The sequence below is a fragment of the Falco peregrinus genome, chromosome 5 (assembly GCF_023634155.1).
Source record: "Falco peregrinus isolate bFalPer1 chromosome 5, bFalPer1.pri, whole genome shotgun sequence".
NCBI lineage: Eukaryota > Metazoa > Chordata > Aves > Falconiformes > Falconidae > Falco > Falco peregrinus.
Genome location: NC_073725.1, coordinates 6848290 through 6867661, shown reverse-complemented (window position 1 = coordinate 6867661; position 19372 = coordinate 6848290). Strand labels below are relative to the sequence as shown.

Genomic DNA, 19372 nt, shown 5'->3' with positions numbered 1-19372 from the left:
TCACATTGAGAAATCACTATCTGGTGGCCATTGCCTTAGGGGAGAGAAAAAGTCTAAAATCTCAGTTCTCTAAACTCAAGAGATTTCAGAAGCAGCACTGGAATCCCTGCACATAAAAATGATAATGTGAGTGCAGGATCAACACCAGAGGAAAAACCCTATCTCCAAGCAGAAACCAAGTAACACTAACTCATTTTATCCTAATCTATATAAAGCAAACAAGTGCATTTATCATAAAACAAGATAACTTGTTTGAGCAGTAAGGCCAGGTAATCTGTCTTTCGGTTGTTGGCAATCATGCTGTACTTGCTTTGCCCTTTGCCCAAACATATTTCCTACTTCTGAAATGTTCCTGCTGTCAATAACTACGTAATTTGCAACACAGATTGAGCTCCCTGCCCTGGGGAGGAAGTAGGTTGATGTGGACTTGACCTCTCATGACGGTGATGACAGAAGACATCATAAAATCAAAATTTCCAGAAAAGAATTACCAACAAAGTCCCATCAGCTCTTCTTCTCACTGCAAGAATGTAAAGCATTTCTCTTTTTCTACTGTTTTAAGTTTGTTCTTTGGTGAGTATCTTATCCCCTCTCTGTGTGAAACAAAGGGGTGTTGCTTATTATGAGGACGAAAGGGCACAAGATACTTGCCGTGTACGTTTACATCAGCACTGCGTTACTAGCACAGGCACGCACCGATATAACAGAGATGACACGGATTTTCTCTCCTCTTTGCATACATCATTTACACCATGCAGCACCAAACCAGTTAACCTTGAGCAAGAGAAAAAAAAAGCATATTGGGAGCTGAATACTGGCAGAAACACTGCTCTGGATGACCTGTTGAACCTTCTTACTTCCCTTAATCCCTGAAAGGAGGCCTTCCTGTCGCTCACTCCCCAGCTCTTTGCTACTGCTACGATAAATGCCACATTCCAGCACAATGTTTTGGGTTTTTTTTTGCATCATCACATAGATTTATAACTTAATGGCTTCAGGGCAGGAAATATTTTTTTTTTTTTTTTTATGCCAAAAGAAAGCACATGTAAGCATAGTCAGCTTGCAGAACAGCAAATTTACTGTTCTCACACAACAGGCCTACAACCTAAAAAAAGGCACGGACTGTCCTTGACCACCACACTTACTAGCAGAGTCAAGTTTCAGCAAAGAAATCAGAAAGATGCTTCAATCTTCCATCACAGATTTTGTCTCTGTTGAGAACAAAACCTCATCTAGATTTTAGCTGAATGCAAATCTCCAGTATCCAAGGAAAAGATTTCTCCAGTCTGCATTCACTTAGACTGAGGTTTGTAAAGCATCATCCTTCTTCATGAAGGGTCATTTAGTTGAAAGTGCCTATCATTGTGGCTAGCAGGAAGAAAAATAATTTATTTTGATGGAAACGGAATACTTCTGGTTCTTAGCCTTCACCTTACCATCAAAACAGAAGACAAGCCCAGGTGATCCTACCACACACACACCTAGGCACAAATGCTACAATGCCAAATGCCAGTCAGTTATCTACACAGGCACTGGTTCCCGCAGATGCGGTCTCAGGGCACGAAAGCAAGTGCAAGGATTCCAAATACGCCTCAACATCTCAGCAATGCAAAGAAAAACAAACACATAAAACTTGAGGTCAACTGAACCATAGTTGTTTTTATTACGGGGAAAAGACTAATAACACTGCCCGCCTTCTGCAATCCAAATGGAAAAGCTCCCACTGCCACATGCTCCAAAATTCAAGAGCGTTCACAAATCATTATATATATGTCTATATCGACTCACTGAGACCTTACCAATTTTGATTCTCCTCTCAGAACACCTACTACCTACAGGGGAAAGCTGCAGCGATCTCCCCAGCACACCAATAAATCCAGCCTCACACACATCGCCAACACTCCCACCCCCACCCCCACCCCGAATTCACCACCCACTTATGCTTCAGCCTTTTCTTTGTTTCATCTTGATTCCCTGCCCTTTCCCAACTAAGCAGAGAGGTGCAGCTGTTCCAGCCTCTCCGCAAAAACGCTCAAGCAGAGCGGGCTGCCCCGGTACAGGCGCTACGGAGCAAAGCTCGCACCTAGCAACGTCAAGGTGGCGTCGGTGACTTTTTTTTTTTTTTTTTTTTCCTCCGACCACCAGGTTTCCAAACTGTTTCAACAAACCACGGAGAGGTTTGCGGAGAGGTCTGCCCCAGGCCAGACTCCATCCCCCTCCCCCAGGTGCCGAGCCACCCCCGCCGCGGGCAGCCGGCACCCGGGCGGCTGCGCCCCCGCCCGCACCGCCCACCCCGGCCACAGCCCCCCGCGGCACGGGAGCCCCCGAGAGGCCGGGATCCGGGCCCAGCGCTAGCAAGGCTGCCCCTTTTTTAATTTCCTTTTTTTTTTTTGTGCATGCGTTTTCATCCAAATCCCCCAAGCCTGACTGGCGCCCATGCCTTCTCCTCCCCGGTCCGGCGTGCCCCCGCTCCCCGAAGCGACTCGGTGGAAGTTTCCCGGGGCCGTACAGGGCGGGCACGGCCGCTGGCTGCCCCAGCCGGGCACGGCACGGCACGGCAGAGCAGGGCATGCCCCGGCCCAGCGCCCGCACCCACAAGTGGGTTCAACCCCTCCGGCGCCGGCCGGCGACATGTGGCAGCACAGCTGGAAACCCAGGGCGAGCGGGGGGGCCGGTGCCCTGACCGCCGGGGCCGGGGGCAGCGCTGGCCCCTGCTCCACACATACATATATACATACACCTCCACACACACCCCTATGTAGACACAGGCAGATGACGGCGCCCGCCGCACCAGGGCAGCGCGCCCCGCGCAGCGACTGAGGACTAGCAGCAACTCACCACTCAGGTAGTTGGTCCACTTGTACAGCACTCCCTCCATGGCGGCCGGCCCCCGCCCCCATGCAGCACGGCCGCCCCCCGGCGGAGTCACGCCGCCCGCCGCCACCGCCTCCCGCGCCCCGACGCGGCGCCGGCACCCAGGGCCATAGCGAGGCGCCGCCCGCCCTGCCCTGCCCTGCCCGGCCCCCGCCGCCGCCGCGCCTGCCCGCCGCCGCCACGCCACTAGCGCAGAGCGCGCCGCTGCCGCGCACCCCGAGAACGGCGCCGCAGCGCTGCGGAGGCGCAAACGGCGTTAGGAATCGAGAACCACGTGATCGACAGGAGGCGGGAGAAGGGGGCGGCGCAGAACGTCCAAAGCAGGTGGCCTTCCGCAGCCAATCGAAATGCGACTTCGGTGAGAGCGCCGCCCAATCGGCGGCCGGCAGGAGCCGGCTCTATTGTGTGCGGGGCTCCCCCGCTCGCCAGCGTCCGCTTCCGGGAGCGCCGAGGCCCGCCCAGCCCGTCGTCGGCCCCCCTCCCACGGAGCTCTGCTGTCTATTGGACAAGCTGAGGGACGGACAGGGGCGTACCCCAATGGGCGGCGGCTTCTTCTGGGCTCGCTCTGAGGCGAGCCAATCAGAGGGCGCGCTCTCGCTCTGGGGCCGTCAGCGGCTGGCGGCTGCCAGCCGTGAGGGCCGTTGCCACGTCTGCCGGGCGGGCGAGGGGGGCCGCGCACCGAGCACGGCCCTGCCCGCTGCCGCTGGGCTCGCAGGCGTGGGGCGCGGGATGGCGGCCCGGCGGCGGTGAGGCGGGCGCCGCGGGGTCCCGGCTGTGAGGCGGCGATGTCAGCGGCGCTGCGGGCCGCCTGGCTGGGCGCGGCGCTGAGCTGCGCGGCCGCGGCGCTGATCCCCGCGGCTGACGTGAAGGTGGAGGTGCTGCAGAAGCCGTTCCTCTGCCACAGGAGGACCAAGTGGGGGGACATGATGCTGGTTCACTACGAGGGCTACTTGGAGAGGGATGGCTCCATGTTTCACTCCACGTAAGTAGCTCGCCGCGGGCGGCCCGCCTGCCAGCGGGCTGGGGGGTGAGCTGGCGGGGGGGGGCAGCCATGTGGCCTTAGGTTTGTTTTTTTTTTAAGGCAGGTGATCTCTTCTCGCAAGTTCTCAATCCGGACCCCTCGCTGTGGTCCGCAGGCCCCCTACGAAACAGCTTTGTGAGCAGTGTTCTGTGGAGGGCAGCTGGCTTTTTAAAAATAAAAAGCTCCCTCCCAAAACGCTCGAAACTTGGCTTTGCCTGGGTGCAAGGAAACAAAAGCAAGGCATGCTTGTTCGTGGCATGCCCTGGATTTTACTTGTTTCGGAAATAAAATAGCTTAAATAACGCTGCACAGACTTGCCAGTGGGACCCTTTCCACCGCCACCTATTTTCAGAAAGTATGATTTATTTGCCTTTACACTCGGGACAGTTCAGGAAGCACTGAGTCACCTTGCTGTTTTTAAGATGAACACCAACGGTAAAGCTTATTTCCTTTCACATTGCCAGATTTAGACTGTAAAATAAATCTTACTTGGGTTTTGTTTTCTGGTTAGTCTGCAGAAAGTGGAGCCATGTGGCATTTTAAGAGATAGGGATGTTATGCAGTTTAGACACAGGTTTTGGTGTATAACCTGAGGTTTAATAAGTCGTCTGCTATGCATGAATTTCCCTCAGGTTTCTAAAGCAGATTTCTAGGGGAGAAGTCTGCCTCTAATAATAATAATAAAAAAAGTATATCCGTCCACTACTGGGAGCACAATGACAGCTTTTCATTACTGAAACGGCATATTCTTCACCTGCCCCCGACCAGACAAATCAACATACCAGAGCCGCAGCTATGCAAGTAGGAGGAAGAGCCAGAAATTCGAGGGAGTCTGCTAAAAGCCTGCAATGACTTGCTAATGTTGACTTTCCTGTAAAACATCAACGAAGTGTTGATAGTGGGAGACAGCAAAATGCTCAAGTATCTGTAGGCTATGTCTGAAGTCTGCTTTTGCGGAATGTATTTTTTTAAAAGGCAATGTTTTGCATCTTTACGTTCTTGTAGCCAATTTAAACTAAAATCTCACTAATTTTCTCTTGTAGTTAACCTGCCTCACTAAAAGGAGTTCTAGGGACGCTCTTTAAGTTTTTGCTGCTAACTCCTGTAAGTGCTCTGTTCTCTTGTTAAGCACCTTTCCTGCATGGCTAGTAAATCGAGCTTTTAAAATTCTGTGTCTAGAGGAAAAGTACTCCTTGTGTACCACCTGGTTAAGTTGGAAAAGAGGCTTGTCTGCCTATTTTAAACTTGAATATTTTGCATGCCTTCGTTTCTTGTTTTCTACACTCTTTGTTGCATAGTTGACTCTTTCCCTAATGGCTTTTTTGGAAGAGATGTGACTGATTCTTCTAAGCATATTATAAGGTATATTGCAATCCTGATGAAGCTTGTTTTTGATTTGCAATTTACCAAAGAATGCACGTGGCCTTGAATGTAGATTTTAAGTAGAAAAGCCTGATCAGTTTCAAAGTGGAAATAGGTGATCAGGGAAATGAAGGTGGGAATCCAGGTTGTTCAGCATTGTCATAAACAAGCAGATGTTGTTTTCTTACTTTCCACTTGCGGAACCTTTTCATAGAAGGCCTAAGTTTTAAAGACTTCAGAAGTTTAGGTCTTTCATTTAAGAAATGCCGAAGTGCCAAATAGTAGTGTGTGTTTAATTATTTTTCTATGCTATGGGCATATTCCATCTGCTCCTTGTGCCTTTTATGGAACTTGCTGTCTAAAGACAAGTGTTTTATTCCATTTTTTTCCAGTCACAAGCATAACAATGGTCAACCAATGTGGTTTACCCTTGGCATAAGGGAAGCTATCAAGGGCTGGGACAAAGGTTTGAAGGACATGTGCGTGGGAGAGAAGCGGAAGCTAACTATTCCACCAGCCCTTGCTTATGGAAAAGAAGGGAAAGGTAAATGACTTGAAGTCTTTCCCTTAATTTAATTGTTTTTAATGTCTGTGTTTTACTGGTATTCTTGGCCAAAGAGGTTAGCAAGCTTGCAAGCTTTCCAGGCTGATTCTAATTAAATAAGAAAAATTGATGGACAGGTGTTCTTTCTCACAAATTTGTTTTCTGCAGAAATAACCATTTAGTGGTTATGTTGTGAATGCAGGAAAAAAACAGGAGTTGATGGTAGCTGATGTGCTGTATGTTCTGAGTGTCTCTTCCGTCAGTGCTATGCTCAACAGCCCTCTGCTTGCCCTCCACTCCCCCCTTCTTTTACAGTCAAGCTGGAAGTGGTTGCTTAGATGACAGTTGGCTTTTTGGCTGTTGCATCTGTGTTTGTGGTAATACTTCATGAATGTGCTTGTGCAAGCCTCATTCTTGCTTGCAGGATTCTTTTAGAACCCCAAGAAACTCCTGTTCTGCTGCCCAACCAGTTCTTAGCTGATACAATGAAAAAATCACGATTTATTTCTCCATATAGGGACACGTAATTCTTTCCCTTTAGCTATTTTGAGTTTGGGCAGTGGCCCGTTATCCACAGTAAGAGGCAGTCATGTTGGCATCTTCTGAAAACGTATTGAGTGGTGTACAGACAAAAGCATTGTTTGTAGTGTTTTCTCAACGTGTCGACTACCGATGGCGTTTGGGGTTTTTCCTTTTAAACATTTCCAGATACCTGTTTTAATGGGAGGACCAGACCAAGAAAATAAATGAGTGACAGCTTGAATGGTGCGGGAAGGTTACTTTTTCTGCTTTATGTGGTTTGTTTTAGTAACTTTTTTGGAGCAATTATTAGGAATATTTTGTTAATGCAACAGTTACCACAAATGACCTAAGGTAACGCAAGGTTTCAAAGCAGAAAGGGTAAATGTCTTGGAACATACAATCCTTCCTGCTACTGTCGTCTCCCATTAATCTGAGACTGTTTTAGGAATGAGGAGTGTTTGCATGTCTGTATCCTCTGGCAAATAGGGCTGAACACAGGCCAAGTAGTACTCCATACATACAGCATGCTTCATACCTTCCCTTCTTGCATACTTTCAGGAGGAAGTATCCTCTTAAAACATATTTTTCTAGAAGCCTTGGTTTGGGATTCAGGAGATAGTATTAGAAGTAATCATGTTTCTAGTAGAGAGCAGGAAATTTGTGGTGGTCAGTTAGTTGACTATGCAGGGCACAACTGTAATTTTTTTCCACAAAAAGATGATAAATGCTGCAGTGCTCACGTAGTCGTCACAGGCCTAATTGCCTTAATATGTAAAGCACTATGGTTCGTCAGACACTTGCAACTTCAGCTCTGTTTAGTGCAAGAAGGTTGATCAAGTAAACACTGCTAACTGCTGCAAGAAATTACTTGCCTTAGGAAAAGTTTGATGTCTTTGAACATAATTATGTTGCTATTTTCAAATTATGCCCTTGAAGACAGAATTACTCCATTTTCTTCATGCTTTCCTCTGAATGCATGTAACTTCACTAGCCTCCACCTTGCTGACTTGAATGATGAGTCAGGTGCCTGTTTCTGTAACCAAAAAATTACCTGTGTTCCAAACTCTAAGCAGGCCACTGTGTCCTGTATTCCAGAAGTGTCTGCACATGTATTCATCCCAGAAATCTATAAGCCTGTTTGTTGCTGCAGCTCTTTAACACCATAGCTCCAAAGTACTGGATGTAGATAAGGCATTTTTTCTGCATCTCTCAAGGCACAGGAATATTTTTTTGGTGTGCTGCCATCCAATATAGAAATATATTTGGTCATATTCAACATTTCTGTATATAAAGAAGCAAAGGGGTGTGCTAAAAGATCTTTGACAGTAGTTTCAGCCATCGGTATGAAGGCACGTCACATCACGGTAAAAGCCAATGCCTGATTAACTGAAATCTTTGAGGGGTGGTGGCAAGCGGGGTGGTCTTTGGCACTATTAGGAAATTGTCACTCTGTTCACCTGCACCAAAAATGGCATGATGCCAACACATGTCTTTTGAACAGGTTTATGTACTTACTTCCAAACACAGCAGAAACTAGCTCAGTGCTTTGTGCAGCGGTCCGTAGACAACTAGGGATACTGACGGCATTGCTGCCCTTCTGTCTTTCTTGGCAAGAAGTTTTTTTGCCAGTGGCAGAATAGCAGGTACAAGGTGCCAGTTGACAGCGGAGAGGAATTTGGAGACGAGCAGGGTTACGGTGTCATGGGAGGACTGAACTCTCCCTTCTTGCTACCCTGACCATCAGTCTTGGCTGTGTGCTGCAGTGTGGCCGCCTTGCTGGCTGTACAGTCTCCTTCACTGTTTAATACTTTTATCTGGCTCTGGTCATGAAAAAAGGATTCAGGAATGTTGGCTGATAAACATGTGATGATGGTTGCTGAATATGAGCTCAGATCAACATACTAGTCTCCAACAAAACTAGTTGCATATAAAGTTGCATATGTACTGTAAGGGCTGCTCAGGGTCCAGGCTACAGTCTGAAATAGTTATGGTTATCACTGTTACTGATATATTCTTGTTAGTTCAAATTGCCGGATGCTTTATAAATTGTAGGATTACTGGATTGTTGCTCTGATGCATATTGCTTTTGTACGGCACTGAAGTTGTAGTTGTTCTTAATTTTTCTCCATGTTTACCATTTTGGGTAGGAAAAATTCCACCTGAGAGCACACTGATTTTCAACATTGACCTTCTAGAAATTAGAAATGGACCACGGTCTCATGAGTCATTCCAAGAGATGGATCTTAATGATGACTGGAAACTGTCCAAGCAAGAGGTGAGTGTGTTACCCTTCTTGTGAGCAAACCTAACAGGATGGGATAGGGGAAAGGGATAAGCTTAACTTGGTCCTGTTAAGGAAGTACCTAAACACAAGTTAGACTTTTAGCTACTACTGTGCACATTAAGGCAATTATTTCTTGGGTGAAGCACAGTACGGGTGACTAGGATGAAGAGTTGTTAGCATAACTACTGGACTGATATGATCATCGTTAATGGTAAGACACCCAAAAAGTCATTGCTGTCCAGGTGGTCTTTAGTCACGTGGGGAAGAGTGAGTGTCTGTTCTTCCCTGGAGATGACTTGCAATGTTGCTGCCTTCCAGTTCTCTGCTTTTTTTGCCTTTGGTGTTTTATGCCTTTTCTTGTTGATATCTTTCCTGCCGAATGCTCTTGAACTACTGTTCTTAGCTCAACAATTAAACTCCTGTCTGTGGTTGCCTTTTTTGCATGGCTTCAGGTTGTATACTTTCTTACACCTTGGCAATAGATCTTTTTTCAGTAAAACTAAGCCAAGGATGCACATCTATACTGTACCATGTTGAGCCTTGGATCCCAGTGGAACTGCTGAACTGGGGATTCAAAAGCAGCCTTGGTGAGCTGAGGCATAGGTGTGTGACCCACATGTGGCCCACTCAAATGGAAGACTTGGATGAAATATAACATCTTAAAAATAAAACCAGACTTCAGGACTTTTTGGAATTGCTGATTTACTAACAAACTGGAATAAGAAATTCTTACGCTGTAGGGCAGTCCGGTTTCATAGCATTCACTGTCTGAAGGATGTGTATTCAGCATTACTCACTTTCTGTTTGCCTCTTACTTTCAGTCTGCTTTTTCAATGTGCAAAAGTCATCTGTGAGAAGTCAGGATAAACCACTGAGTGCTTTTTTATTTGGGGCTGGTACAGTTTGCTAGACCCGAAAAACTAATCTTTTGTGGTTCCCATTTGAGCAGCAAATACTGAGACTGTGGACAGATGTCTGTAGATATCTGGGGTGGCTGTTTACATCTACTGGTTTGTCAAAGTGTTAGGATGTGAAAAAGCTGTTTGGGTCTATGACCAATTGGTAGCTAGTAACTTCTGCCTGGCTGTACTGTACTGTATAGACATCAGAAGACAGGTTTTCCTGCCTTGTTTTTCAGTCAGATGCCATAAACGTATGGGAACTGATTTGCTAGTTTTACTGTTACTTGCTACTAAGGAGTGTTCAGTGACTGAATGGGGCTGTGGAATCAGTCAGAGGAGGAGTATTCTGGCAGTGGCGTAGGAAGGAAGGTATCTATTGCCTAATACTGCTACCCTGAACATAGCGGGCCTCTTACAAAACAGTAATCAATTCTTTCATAAGCCTAAAAACATTATCTCTCACTTTGTGTAATAGGTGAAAATTTATTTGAAGAAAGAATTTGAAAAGCATGGAGCAGTGGTAAATGACACTCAGCATGATGCTTTGGTTGAAGACATATTTGATAAAGAAGACGAAGACAGTGATGGCTTTATATCTGCAAGGGAATTTACATACAAGCATGATGAGCTGTAGAAAAGGATGGTGTAATTTTTTTATACAAATGGCAGTGATTTAGACTGTCTGGTGCTCTTGTCATCTTAATTCTGTGGCTTTGAGTTGACGGCTGCTGTTGGCAAAGAAACACTCATTTATATAAAAGAATTTCTGTTCATTGTGTACAAATGTTTTAAACTATGTTAAAGTATGAAAATGTACCTCCTTTTATGCAGCAAAGACTTGCACATCAGTGTTTTTTGAATTTTGTATTAACTTATTTTTCAGAAATGAAACAAACTTTCCCGTTATCAAACATTGTGAAAGTCAAAATTCGATGTAGTGCCTTTCTGTGACTTGTTTGTGTGTTAAGATTGCTTTCAGCATCTCCTTTATGTGTAACTTCTAGTTTGTGGCTTAATTACTTGACCTTTCTTCTTGTGTGTCACTGTGTGAAAAGCAGTGTGCTGACCTTCCTCTTTTTTTCTGCAGATTTTAAAAAAAGGTACTAGAAGGTATCAGCATTTCTTTGTATCTGTTTCTCGGCTGCATCAAGCTGAATGAGAAAAATTACTATCTCCTGTGCTGATTTTGCTCTTCTAAAGGGAGGGTGTTACCAACCATGCCAACAATTGTATGCATTTTTCTTTAAATTATGTGAATGAAGTAGGAGTCAAATGTCAGACTTTCACTTTTAATGTCAGCAACGTTCTAGGAGATGTCTGTAATTTGGAAAATAGCAAGTTATACTGCAGTGCAGAGGTGGTGTCCTTTACATATACACAAACATTTGCTTTGAAACTTGGTGCTTGCATTCCTGAAGAAAGATGATACTTTTCTTGAGCAGAATGTGACTAGTCTGAAGTTTTTTCTCATTTGCAGAAGGGAGGGGCACACTGACAGGAGGATCAGTATGGCCTGAAGAAGGCTTCACATTGGCTCGCCTGCTTTGCAACAGCCTGACTTGTAGAACTTGTTTTGTTATTGCCCCTTTGCAGTATTTTCACAAGTAGCATACAAATGATGTGAATTTTAAATAATAAAGTGACTTTTTAGAAAAATAGAGGCATGAGGTAAATGTTATGATGTTATGTCTTTACAGAGGTAGAGACTATGAGGATTTCAACTCCATTTTGTGTTTGTTTGAACCGTTTCTGGAGAGGAAGAAAGATTTTGCAATTGTCCACAGTTTCTTAAATGAGAGGGAAGGAATTAGCCTGTATTCTGGCACAACAACATAGGGGGTCTCTGAACACTGTATTGAACTTGGAAAATGTTGCTGGAGGCTACGTAGGGACACGATGCAAATCCGGTTGTATGAAATCGGGGTTGCTGCATTGCACTCATCCTTAACTGCTGCCAAGTGAGACTGTACCTTGAGGGCTCTCAGTGCTATAGATGAGCTGGATGTTTTCCCTGCCACCTAGTGTTGCAAGTTAAGTATGAGAAGACTACTTAAAGGGAGTTCAGCTGCTTATGGACATTACAGATTGCTGTCACTAGCATCTGTTTTGGGAGGCGAAAAAAAAAAAAAAGTGTAAGTGAAGATACGCAGTGGTGATGGGTTTTGTTTTGTTTGGGGTTTTGTTGTTGGGTTTTTTTTCCTTCCAGCATCTGGCCTTTTGTGGCTGATGGCTTAAGTGGTAGGGAATTGTGGCCATGTATTTGGTTTTCAGTAACCCTTGGCTCTTTTTCATCAATGATGCCATCTAGTTTTCTTGAACCCGCTTAAACTTTTGCTTCCATAATGTTCTGTGGCAGTGAATTTCACGGTAGAATAGGGTGGGAAAATATTTCCCTTTGTTTTTAGGCTTGTTGCCTGTCCTGATATTTTTTGTTGTGAGGAAATAATGAAAAATCGTTACTTGTTTAGCTGCTCTTACCAGTCATGATTTTGCATATTGATATTTTTTTCTCATTACTTACGATAATTAAGCTTGCCCAACTTCAGCTCTCCCAAGGTTGCTTCCATGTTCTGTGCTGGGTGTTTTGATTCGCTCTGCTGATACCAGAGCACTAGGTACCTGCGGGCAACGCATCACATTTATATTCATCATCTTTACTGGAATAGATGCCTTATCGAATAGTTTCCTGTCTTTCTCCCTGACTACATGTGGAGCCTAGGCAATTGGCATAGCCTAGGCAGAGGAGGGATATGAAGTTGACTCTTAAGGCAATCTTGACAAAGATGTGGCCGCTGGCAGGTACCCGGCCAACCAAAGGGGAAATTCTGGGTGCGCTACTGGGAAGAGCAGCACTGAGACTTGCGTGGGGTCTGTGAGGGTTTTAGATGATTGTTTGTGGTGCTTAGCATGTTCTCTGAACGTCTGGCTGGCAAGTGAAAGCATAAAAGCACGAAATAAAACTTTGCCCAGGTTACTGACCAAATACATAAAAATTTAAGTTGAAATAATAGGGTGCCAGTGTATGTGCCTTCGGTAAGGCCTAGCTGTTGTTTACTTTGTATTAAATAGGAATTCGGAATCAGTAATGCTGTGAAATGTACATATGCATTATCTTCTGCTTGGATTTTGAAAGCATTTCATTAAAAATAACTTCAAGTGAACATACAGTTAATTTGTTAATGCCAGCAGACTACTAGTAAAGCTGCAGGACCGAGATGCTTTATTTGGTGTTGTGTGTAGGTTTGTGCCAGATGAGTGGATGGCTTTTGTTCTTAGTTCTTTTCTGTATAGCTGTGTTAAATTTCTGAAACTGAACTGGAGAAAAAAATTTCAAAAGTGCAGAATCGGCAGCGGATTTGAGAAGCTACTTCAAATTTATTACTGTTTGCTATCATTAAAAGTTCTTCTGTGAAGATGAAGGGATTTCTTAGGTAGAAATAGCACTGCCTGTCTTAATTGCATCTGCTTGTTAATCCACAGGGCATGCTGCTGCAGTGCCAGCAGGAGCCAGCTAGCTACCTGCAGGAGAGCAGAGGCAGGTGGCTGCCTGTCCCCCGAGGGGAGGAGGAATATCGGAACTTCAGTGGCACTCAGCAACGCTTAGGTTGGCTTGTGTGTGAAGTACAAGGTGTATTTCCCCTGAAGAAAAAAACCCCTCACTGTGTCACTAAAACACAGCACTTTTTCACGTGGAGAGGGCTCAACACAGAGCGCTTTCCTCCTGCAGCTTAGAGCCTTCTCCACACGCTTCTTTGTGGTTTGTGGTTATGTAGGAAAATATGTACTGATGGTTTTTAGAACCGTAGCCTGTCATTCACTGCCACTACCTAGCAATTACAGTGGGAGTTGCTGCCTTCTGTAGGTACAGAAGCAGCCTTCAGAGTTCATTTTATTTGAAAATTCTTGATATGCAGTGCAATGACAAGAAAGCTTTTGGCAAAGCTTCAGGAACGGTGCGTATAGTCTCAAATGTGTTTTAAAGCTTACTGCTTTGAGATCAACTCACAAGGTAGTGTTGAAAATGAAGAAATTGCTTCGTTGGGCCTTAAATCTTTTCAGTACCTTATTTCCTGTGCTACCAGCAACCTCCCCAGAATAGAGGTGTTTTGGTGAGTACTATGTGGGATGGAGTCCTAAAATTGCAGTATTAAGTACTTATTGAACAAACTGCTACCATAGTTTCTTCTTCACGACGTTTAGAATGAAAATAGTTCATAGCACGTTTCCTGAGTACTTCAGTGTAAAAACAGGTGGTACAGGTCAGCGTTGAAATTACAATTGTCTTTGCCGTACACACTCCCCACACCCCGTTGTTTCTGCTGTTAAATACGAGGCGGTCTGTCCCTTGATCCACAAATCCCAGTTTCAGATGGCAGGATGGGGAGAGCTCGTTGCTTTGGGACATTCCTGGAAAAGGAACAAAGCTAGGGGAAATGTGGTGAGAGAGAGTGGAAGTATGCAGTGTGACGTTGAGAACTGCAAAAGATCTTGTTTCCCAGATCCTTTAGCATCTGCTTACTGTTAAGAAGGAACACCGGGCAGCCACAGATGTAGGTACTGCAAATAATAAGGCTGGCTCCTGATCTGACTGTGTTAGAAATCACTGCTTCAGCCAGTTTCATATGGATTTTTATTCCTACGACAAAAGTTTAAATTCACACTTCCACAGTCCATTAAGGAATATTCAGAACAGGTATGTTGAGTTTGCTCCTTAAAAATACAATGGCCTCATCACATAGCTTTTGCAAAAAAACCCCCCACAAAACCCACTACCCAAACCCCTTCATTTGTCTTTAACATTGAATTGTTTTTGGTAACAGGAAATAAACAAAACCTGCTTATATTTATATAATCCCGGATAATTTTAGCCTCTCTTGAAAGTTAATCATAATGCTTACATTCTGTGCCCTAGTTTTCTCCTGGTACATAGGAAAAACAACTTTCTGACAAAACAAGGCTATTTCGTTAGCTATCCTGCTTCTGTTTTCATGCTTGTGCTTGATTATGTCAACAGTTTCACACAAGAAATGTAATCTAAAAGCTCAGCAGGAAGCTATATACCTGTATATAAAGGGACAAGGACCTTAATTATCAGCTCTCCCAGCTTGGAGGGGATTTGGATAGAGCCACCTCCTGCATCACACTTCTTCCTTCTAGAAGGTTCTGTTCCAAAAGCAGGATGGTTTAGCTAGGGGGTTGCATCTGGTAAGGAGCCGTGTGGTATTTCTGTTCTCTTGAATGATGTAAAAAAAAAGGGAGCTTGGTTTAGCTGAGAAATTTGCCATGAAAATAGAGGACAGTTTGAAACATGGCAGGTAAGTAATTTTGTGCAAGGTTTTTGAAGGCCATGTTCCTGATGGAGAGCTAGAGTTTGTCCACAGGGATAGTTGGGGGTGGTGGTGGTGGGCGTTTTGGGGTGGATTTTTGTTGTTTTCTCTTGTTAGTGGTTTTGTTTACTTGTTTTTTCTTATAACTGCTCTGCGTCTCCATTAGGTAAACAATGTTTAAAATACTAGGATCTGACTATGGAAATCTAGTCAAGCAAACTCTTCAGAGCTCCCCAAATCCCAGTTAGGTTTTCCTCTAAAAAAATCTGAGGCTGATGCTAACTACCATTAAGAGCTGCTCTTTGTATTAGATACAATGCTTCTAATTTCTAGTTTGTGTCATGACCTGCTTAAGGAGATTAAATGATGCAGGATAATTGATTCCTCATCTGGGAGTCAGACTGAAAGCATTAAATCAATCCTGTCCTCTTACATTTTATTGCCATTGAAATTTCTTTAAAGCAGCTGATGTTTCCTCTTCTGCCTCTTTCCCTGAATAGTGAACTAGGTAATACGTATTTCTTTTGCATGCTTGGCCTGCTGTCTCTCTGGGAGTAAATAGCACAGCTTAGCTCTGGTCTCTGTAATCTACTGGGCTATGTCTTCAGAGAACAGATTTTCATTCCATAAATACAATGCAAAATGGTTTTGGTGACCCTGTGTCTGGGTATGGAATCTATAGGGCTATAGCTAACGAACTAATCGTAGCTTTTACTTAGTGATGCTGAGCACAATGCTTAGGTAAGACTAGTGACATCCCTTCCTTTTAAAAGAAGTTAAGAGTTTACATTTGCATCCGGTATTTCAGCCCTTGCGTGTTGTCATGTCCTCATTGCTGTTGTCACTATTATTGGGTTAAAGCCTGGCTTGAACACGGTGACACAGGCATTGCAATGTAGACTTGTCTCTGCCTCTGCAAAACACAGTCTGAAGTAAAGCTCCCAGACACGTGGTGCTCGTCTTGCAGCTGGAAAATGAGCACAAACTGCAATGGGAGCACGTATGGAGCAGAAATGACCAATGCTCTTACTCATTTGGTACCCGATCCTGCTACCGCTAACCGGAGCCAGGTCCGGTTCACTGTAGCACCCTTTCGAAATGGCCACAACCACCGTTCATGCAGTGGTGGGGCTGTGCGAAAGCGGGCTGGCAAGGTGGCCTCTGGGATACCAATTAGTACTCTCTGCCAGGCTTGTTCTGGCTTCGAACCTTCACACCTTGCTTCTTGAGCGGGCAGCTGCGGGAGGGCAACACAAGGATGTGTTGGTGCCCCTGGTGCAGCACCAGCCAGGTTCACGCTGTCACACGACTGCCTGCCGGTAAAGCTAAGGGCACGCTTGGGGAAAACGCCACGGGCCCTTGCATGGGGGGGGAATAGCTCTTCGTACCATCCAGATTTCCTTGGCTGATACTCACAGTCAGTATAAGGAGATTTAAAAACTCTGGGTAATTTCTTGTTGACAGTTCTGTATTAAAATACATACATAAGGAGTAACGCGCAACCAGCATGAGATGTACAATACAGTTTGAGCTTTGTTGTTTTTCCCCATCTCCTATTAATGACAATTTTCCTGTTGTACATTGTGGACAAGACCATTTCTGTAAATGCAGGCTCTTTTATGACAGGGATACTCAGCTGTGGACATTTTAAAAATATTTTTTTTCCTATCCTTTTGGAAGTACGGGAGCCGAAAGGACTTCTCTGTTTTATTTTCATTTGAAGTGTTTCTGTTATCAAAGGTCCCTTCCCACCTACAGCTATCTACCACTTGCATGAGTAAGGAAAATTATTTAATCATCAAGGGTTTTTTTTGAGTCAGGACTCCTTAAAGTCATATTAAACCAGAACAAAACACACTGCCCATGTTTTAAAGTCTCCTGAAAAGCAGAATAATGGAAAATGCTGCAGCAAAATCCATCACCTAGGAAGGACATGCTGCTGTTTAGAGTCCCCAGTGTATGATGTGTATGGGAGGAGAAAAAAGGTTGCTGACACATGCATAACTTTTTAAGCATACTCAGCAGACCTGTTGCTGTGGTAACTAATCAGAAGATTGTAACCTCCCCTGAATGAGTGCTGTTTGCACTGCACCAGATGGCTGATAAATCACATAGTGGAATTTTCTGTCCCTTGTTTTACTGTCCAACCTTTTCTCTAAGTGCTATGACTTAATTTGCAGCAATTTACCCATAGATTATGCAGACATGACACACCAATATAAAATATGAAGCTGCTTCAGGTATGCAGTCACTTTAATGATCTGCATCACTTGCATAACACCAGAACTGTTTTGTCTTCTGTATTGATGTTCAAGCTGTTGCAATTTTAGGAATAATGCTAAGTTGAGAAAAACCATGCTTTAATTTTAATATAATTTTAATAAGGGTAGCTATAGTTACTATAGCACATTTCTTGCAGAGGGAAGCAAGACACCTTTTGCAGTTCATTGGTCTGCTACAAGCATTTCTGTACGGGAAGCACAATAATAATGGAAGCACACATGAGGATTAAACAGGATCGTTGCACAAGAAAGTAATGCTGTTGTCTCTGTATTTTCTGTTCTTTGTTGTTATTACTGGTTTGTCTTCTCAGGATGACAGATTTACTTCTTCCACCCACCTTGACTATTTATTATTATGAGTCTTAAGCTATTGTCAAGTTTTTAGCCTCATTGTTACGGGTGCTGTTCTAACACTAAAAAAGCTCCAGGCTCACAGTCTTTATAGGCAAATAATAATAAATGTGCCTTGTGATACCTTTTAGAGTTATGAAAATAAGTATGCTGTCACCTATTACTGTAAATTAAAAGGAGGAAAAATTTAAAAAGATATGAAAACAAAGCTGGAGAATGATGGTTTTCCGATAAATAATAACTCCAGAAGGTGGTAACCTTTTTGAATGGGCAATAGAGCAGCTTACTAGTGTGGCTGAGTGCTGAGCCTGATAGGTGACTGCGGCACACCCAGAGTCCTTGTAGCATGCTGTCCTCTGTCCCTGTGACACAGGCTAAGTTGTGTTCTGTTATGTCACTTGTGCAGTGGAGAAATTAATCACCTTCTGTGGAGTAAGAGCTCGGCATCTAAGCCTGATATTGTGCGTACAATGTACAATCTTACGTACAGCTGCAGATTTCCATACATTAATGGTGTAATTGGATAAAGGGGCTGCAGCCAGGATTTCTTCTTTTTTTCTTAAACATTCACTGAGCTCAGCAGATGACATCCTTACTTCATATCAGAGTATTGCACCTGCCACCCTCTTTCTTTCCTGTGGGTGAAGCCACCTTTAGTGTGGGAGAAGTACTCTCAAGTCTCTGCTCCAGTCTCCTTCCTATATAAAAACCCCAAAAGAACCAAGTACCATTGACACTTCTTGCTCTCCAGATTTGTTCTGAGACATCAGTTGAATTTACTGGCCTATGCTGTAACTATTACCTTGGGTCTCGCAGGGTTTTTCTGTTTTACTAACTCTTCTGTACATAAGAAGTTTTTTTTTTGTTCCTACAACTTACGAGTAAGAGCAATCACTTAAATTTAGTGGGATGCCTTTATGAGTACAGGCTTAGAATTCTGACTTAGCAAATGTACCTGGTTGCTGCTCTGTACAACCCCAGTTCATCTGATTTTTAGGTACTCCAAATGTACTCCACCGGAGACAAGACTGAGACAGTGGTTTGAAATAACAAAAATGAATACCAATAACAGGGTTTTATTGGCTGCACTACAGTTTCACCAAAATCTATCATAGTATATTTTTTTAATGTCATTTCAACACTTAGATGGTCTTTTTTACCTTCTGCATTAAGCCAACTTCTCTCCTAAACACTGTCTGCTGAGAAGACTAGTTCCATTGGTTGTATGTTTGCGTGGCCACTGTTCTGAACTTGCAGGGGGAAGTAGTTTGGAAATGATGAATCAAAGATTAAGTACTGCAGTGTCTCGGGGATTTTTGGGTACTAGTTCTGATGAATAGGCTTTGATCTCCAACTAAGGAGATGTTTAAAGAAGAACAAAAATAAGCTGTAACTTAAGCTATATATTGCTGTGTTTGCCTTTTGGTCTCTTCCTTTCACAGATAAAACATGGAACAACAAAGGTTCTTTGAAATTCTCTTTTTTAAAGATGTGTCCTTCCTGCTCTCCTTCTTTGATATTTTACCCCATTGGAAACTCATCTTTTACTGGAGAAAAAAACCCCTTTTTTTAATATCCATAAGTTCTGCTGTTATGTTATTAAAGACAGAGCAAATAATTAATAGATATGTGTTGTGGCTTTGTCCTAATTATAACAATTTTGTATTTTCTGTTTACACAGTGGTCTCAATTCAAAGATTCAAAGATGCAGCTGTGAATAAATGCTTCCCCCATTTCACATATGAGGAAATTTAATTGCCGTGAGGTTACAAGATTTATCCAAAGCCAAGCAGCAAGCTTATGGCAGAACAACGTACACCCCAGGCTCTTTTGATTCCCAGGCCCATGCTCTAACCACTCATCTTTGCTGCTTTACACTGTTCGTGACAGCTTACACAGAAAG

General features: G+C 43.9%; 2 protein-coding genes across 2 annotated transcripts in view; one reads left to right on the top strand and one right to left on the bottom strand.

Moving 5' to 3' along the window:
* Nucleotides 1–3130, bottom strand: part of PLEKHA8 (pleckstrin homology domain containing A8) — a 32052-nt gene extending 28922 nt beyond the window's left edge. The window contains exon 1 of the mRNA XM_005230670.4: nucleotides 2839–3130. Within this exon, the coding sequence (XP_005230727.1) occupies nucleotides 2839–2878 (40 nt within the window). The 5' untranslated portion in view covers nucleotides 2879–3130. The remainder of the gene's footprint in view (nucleotides 1–2838) is intronic.
* Nucleotides 3131–3466: 336 nt separating this feature from the next.
* On the top strand, nucleotides 3467–12922 carry FKBP14 (FKBP prolyl isomerase 14). Its single transcript, XM_027777203.2, has 4 exons — nucleotides 3467–3856; nucleotides 5650–5801; nucleotides 8471–8598; nucleotides 9985–12922. Exons 1-4 carry the CDS (start codon nucleotides 3660–3662, stop codon nucleotides 10141–10143), a joined length of 636 nt encoding a protein of 211 aa, XP_027633004.2. The 5' UTR covers nucleotides 3467–3659; the 3' UTR covers nucleotides 10144–12922.
* Nucleotides 12923–19372: the final 6450 nt, after the last annotated feature.

What these genes read in the sequence shown, in the direction of transcription:
- FKBP14 (XM_027777203.2), top strand. Translation starts at nt 3,660, where the DNA reads ATGTCAGCGGCGCTGCGGGCCGCCTGGCTGGGCGCGGCGCTGAGCTGC. An exon ending in TTATGGAAAAGAAGGGAAAG is followed by an intron (nt 5,802 to 8,470) that starts GTAAATGACTTG and finishes CATTTTGGGTAG; the next exon opens with GAAAAATTCCACCTGAGAGC. An exon ending in GGAAACTGTCCAAGCAAGAG is followed by an intron (nt 8,599 to 9,984) that starts GTGAGTGTGTTA and finishes TTTGTGTAATAG; the next exon opens with GTGAAAATTTATTTGAAGAA.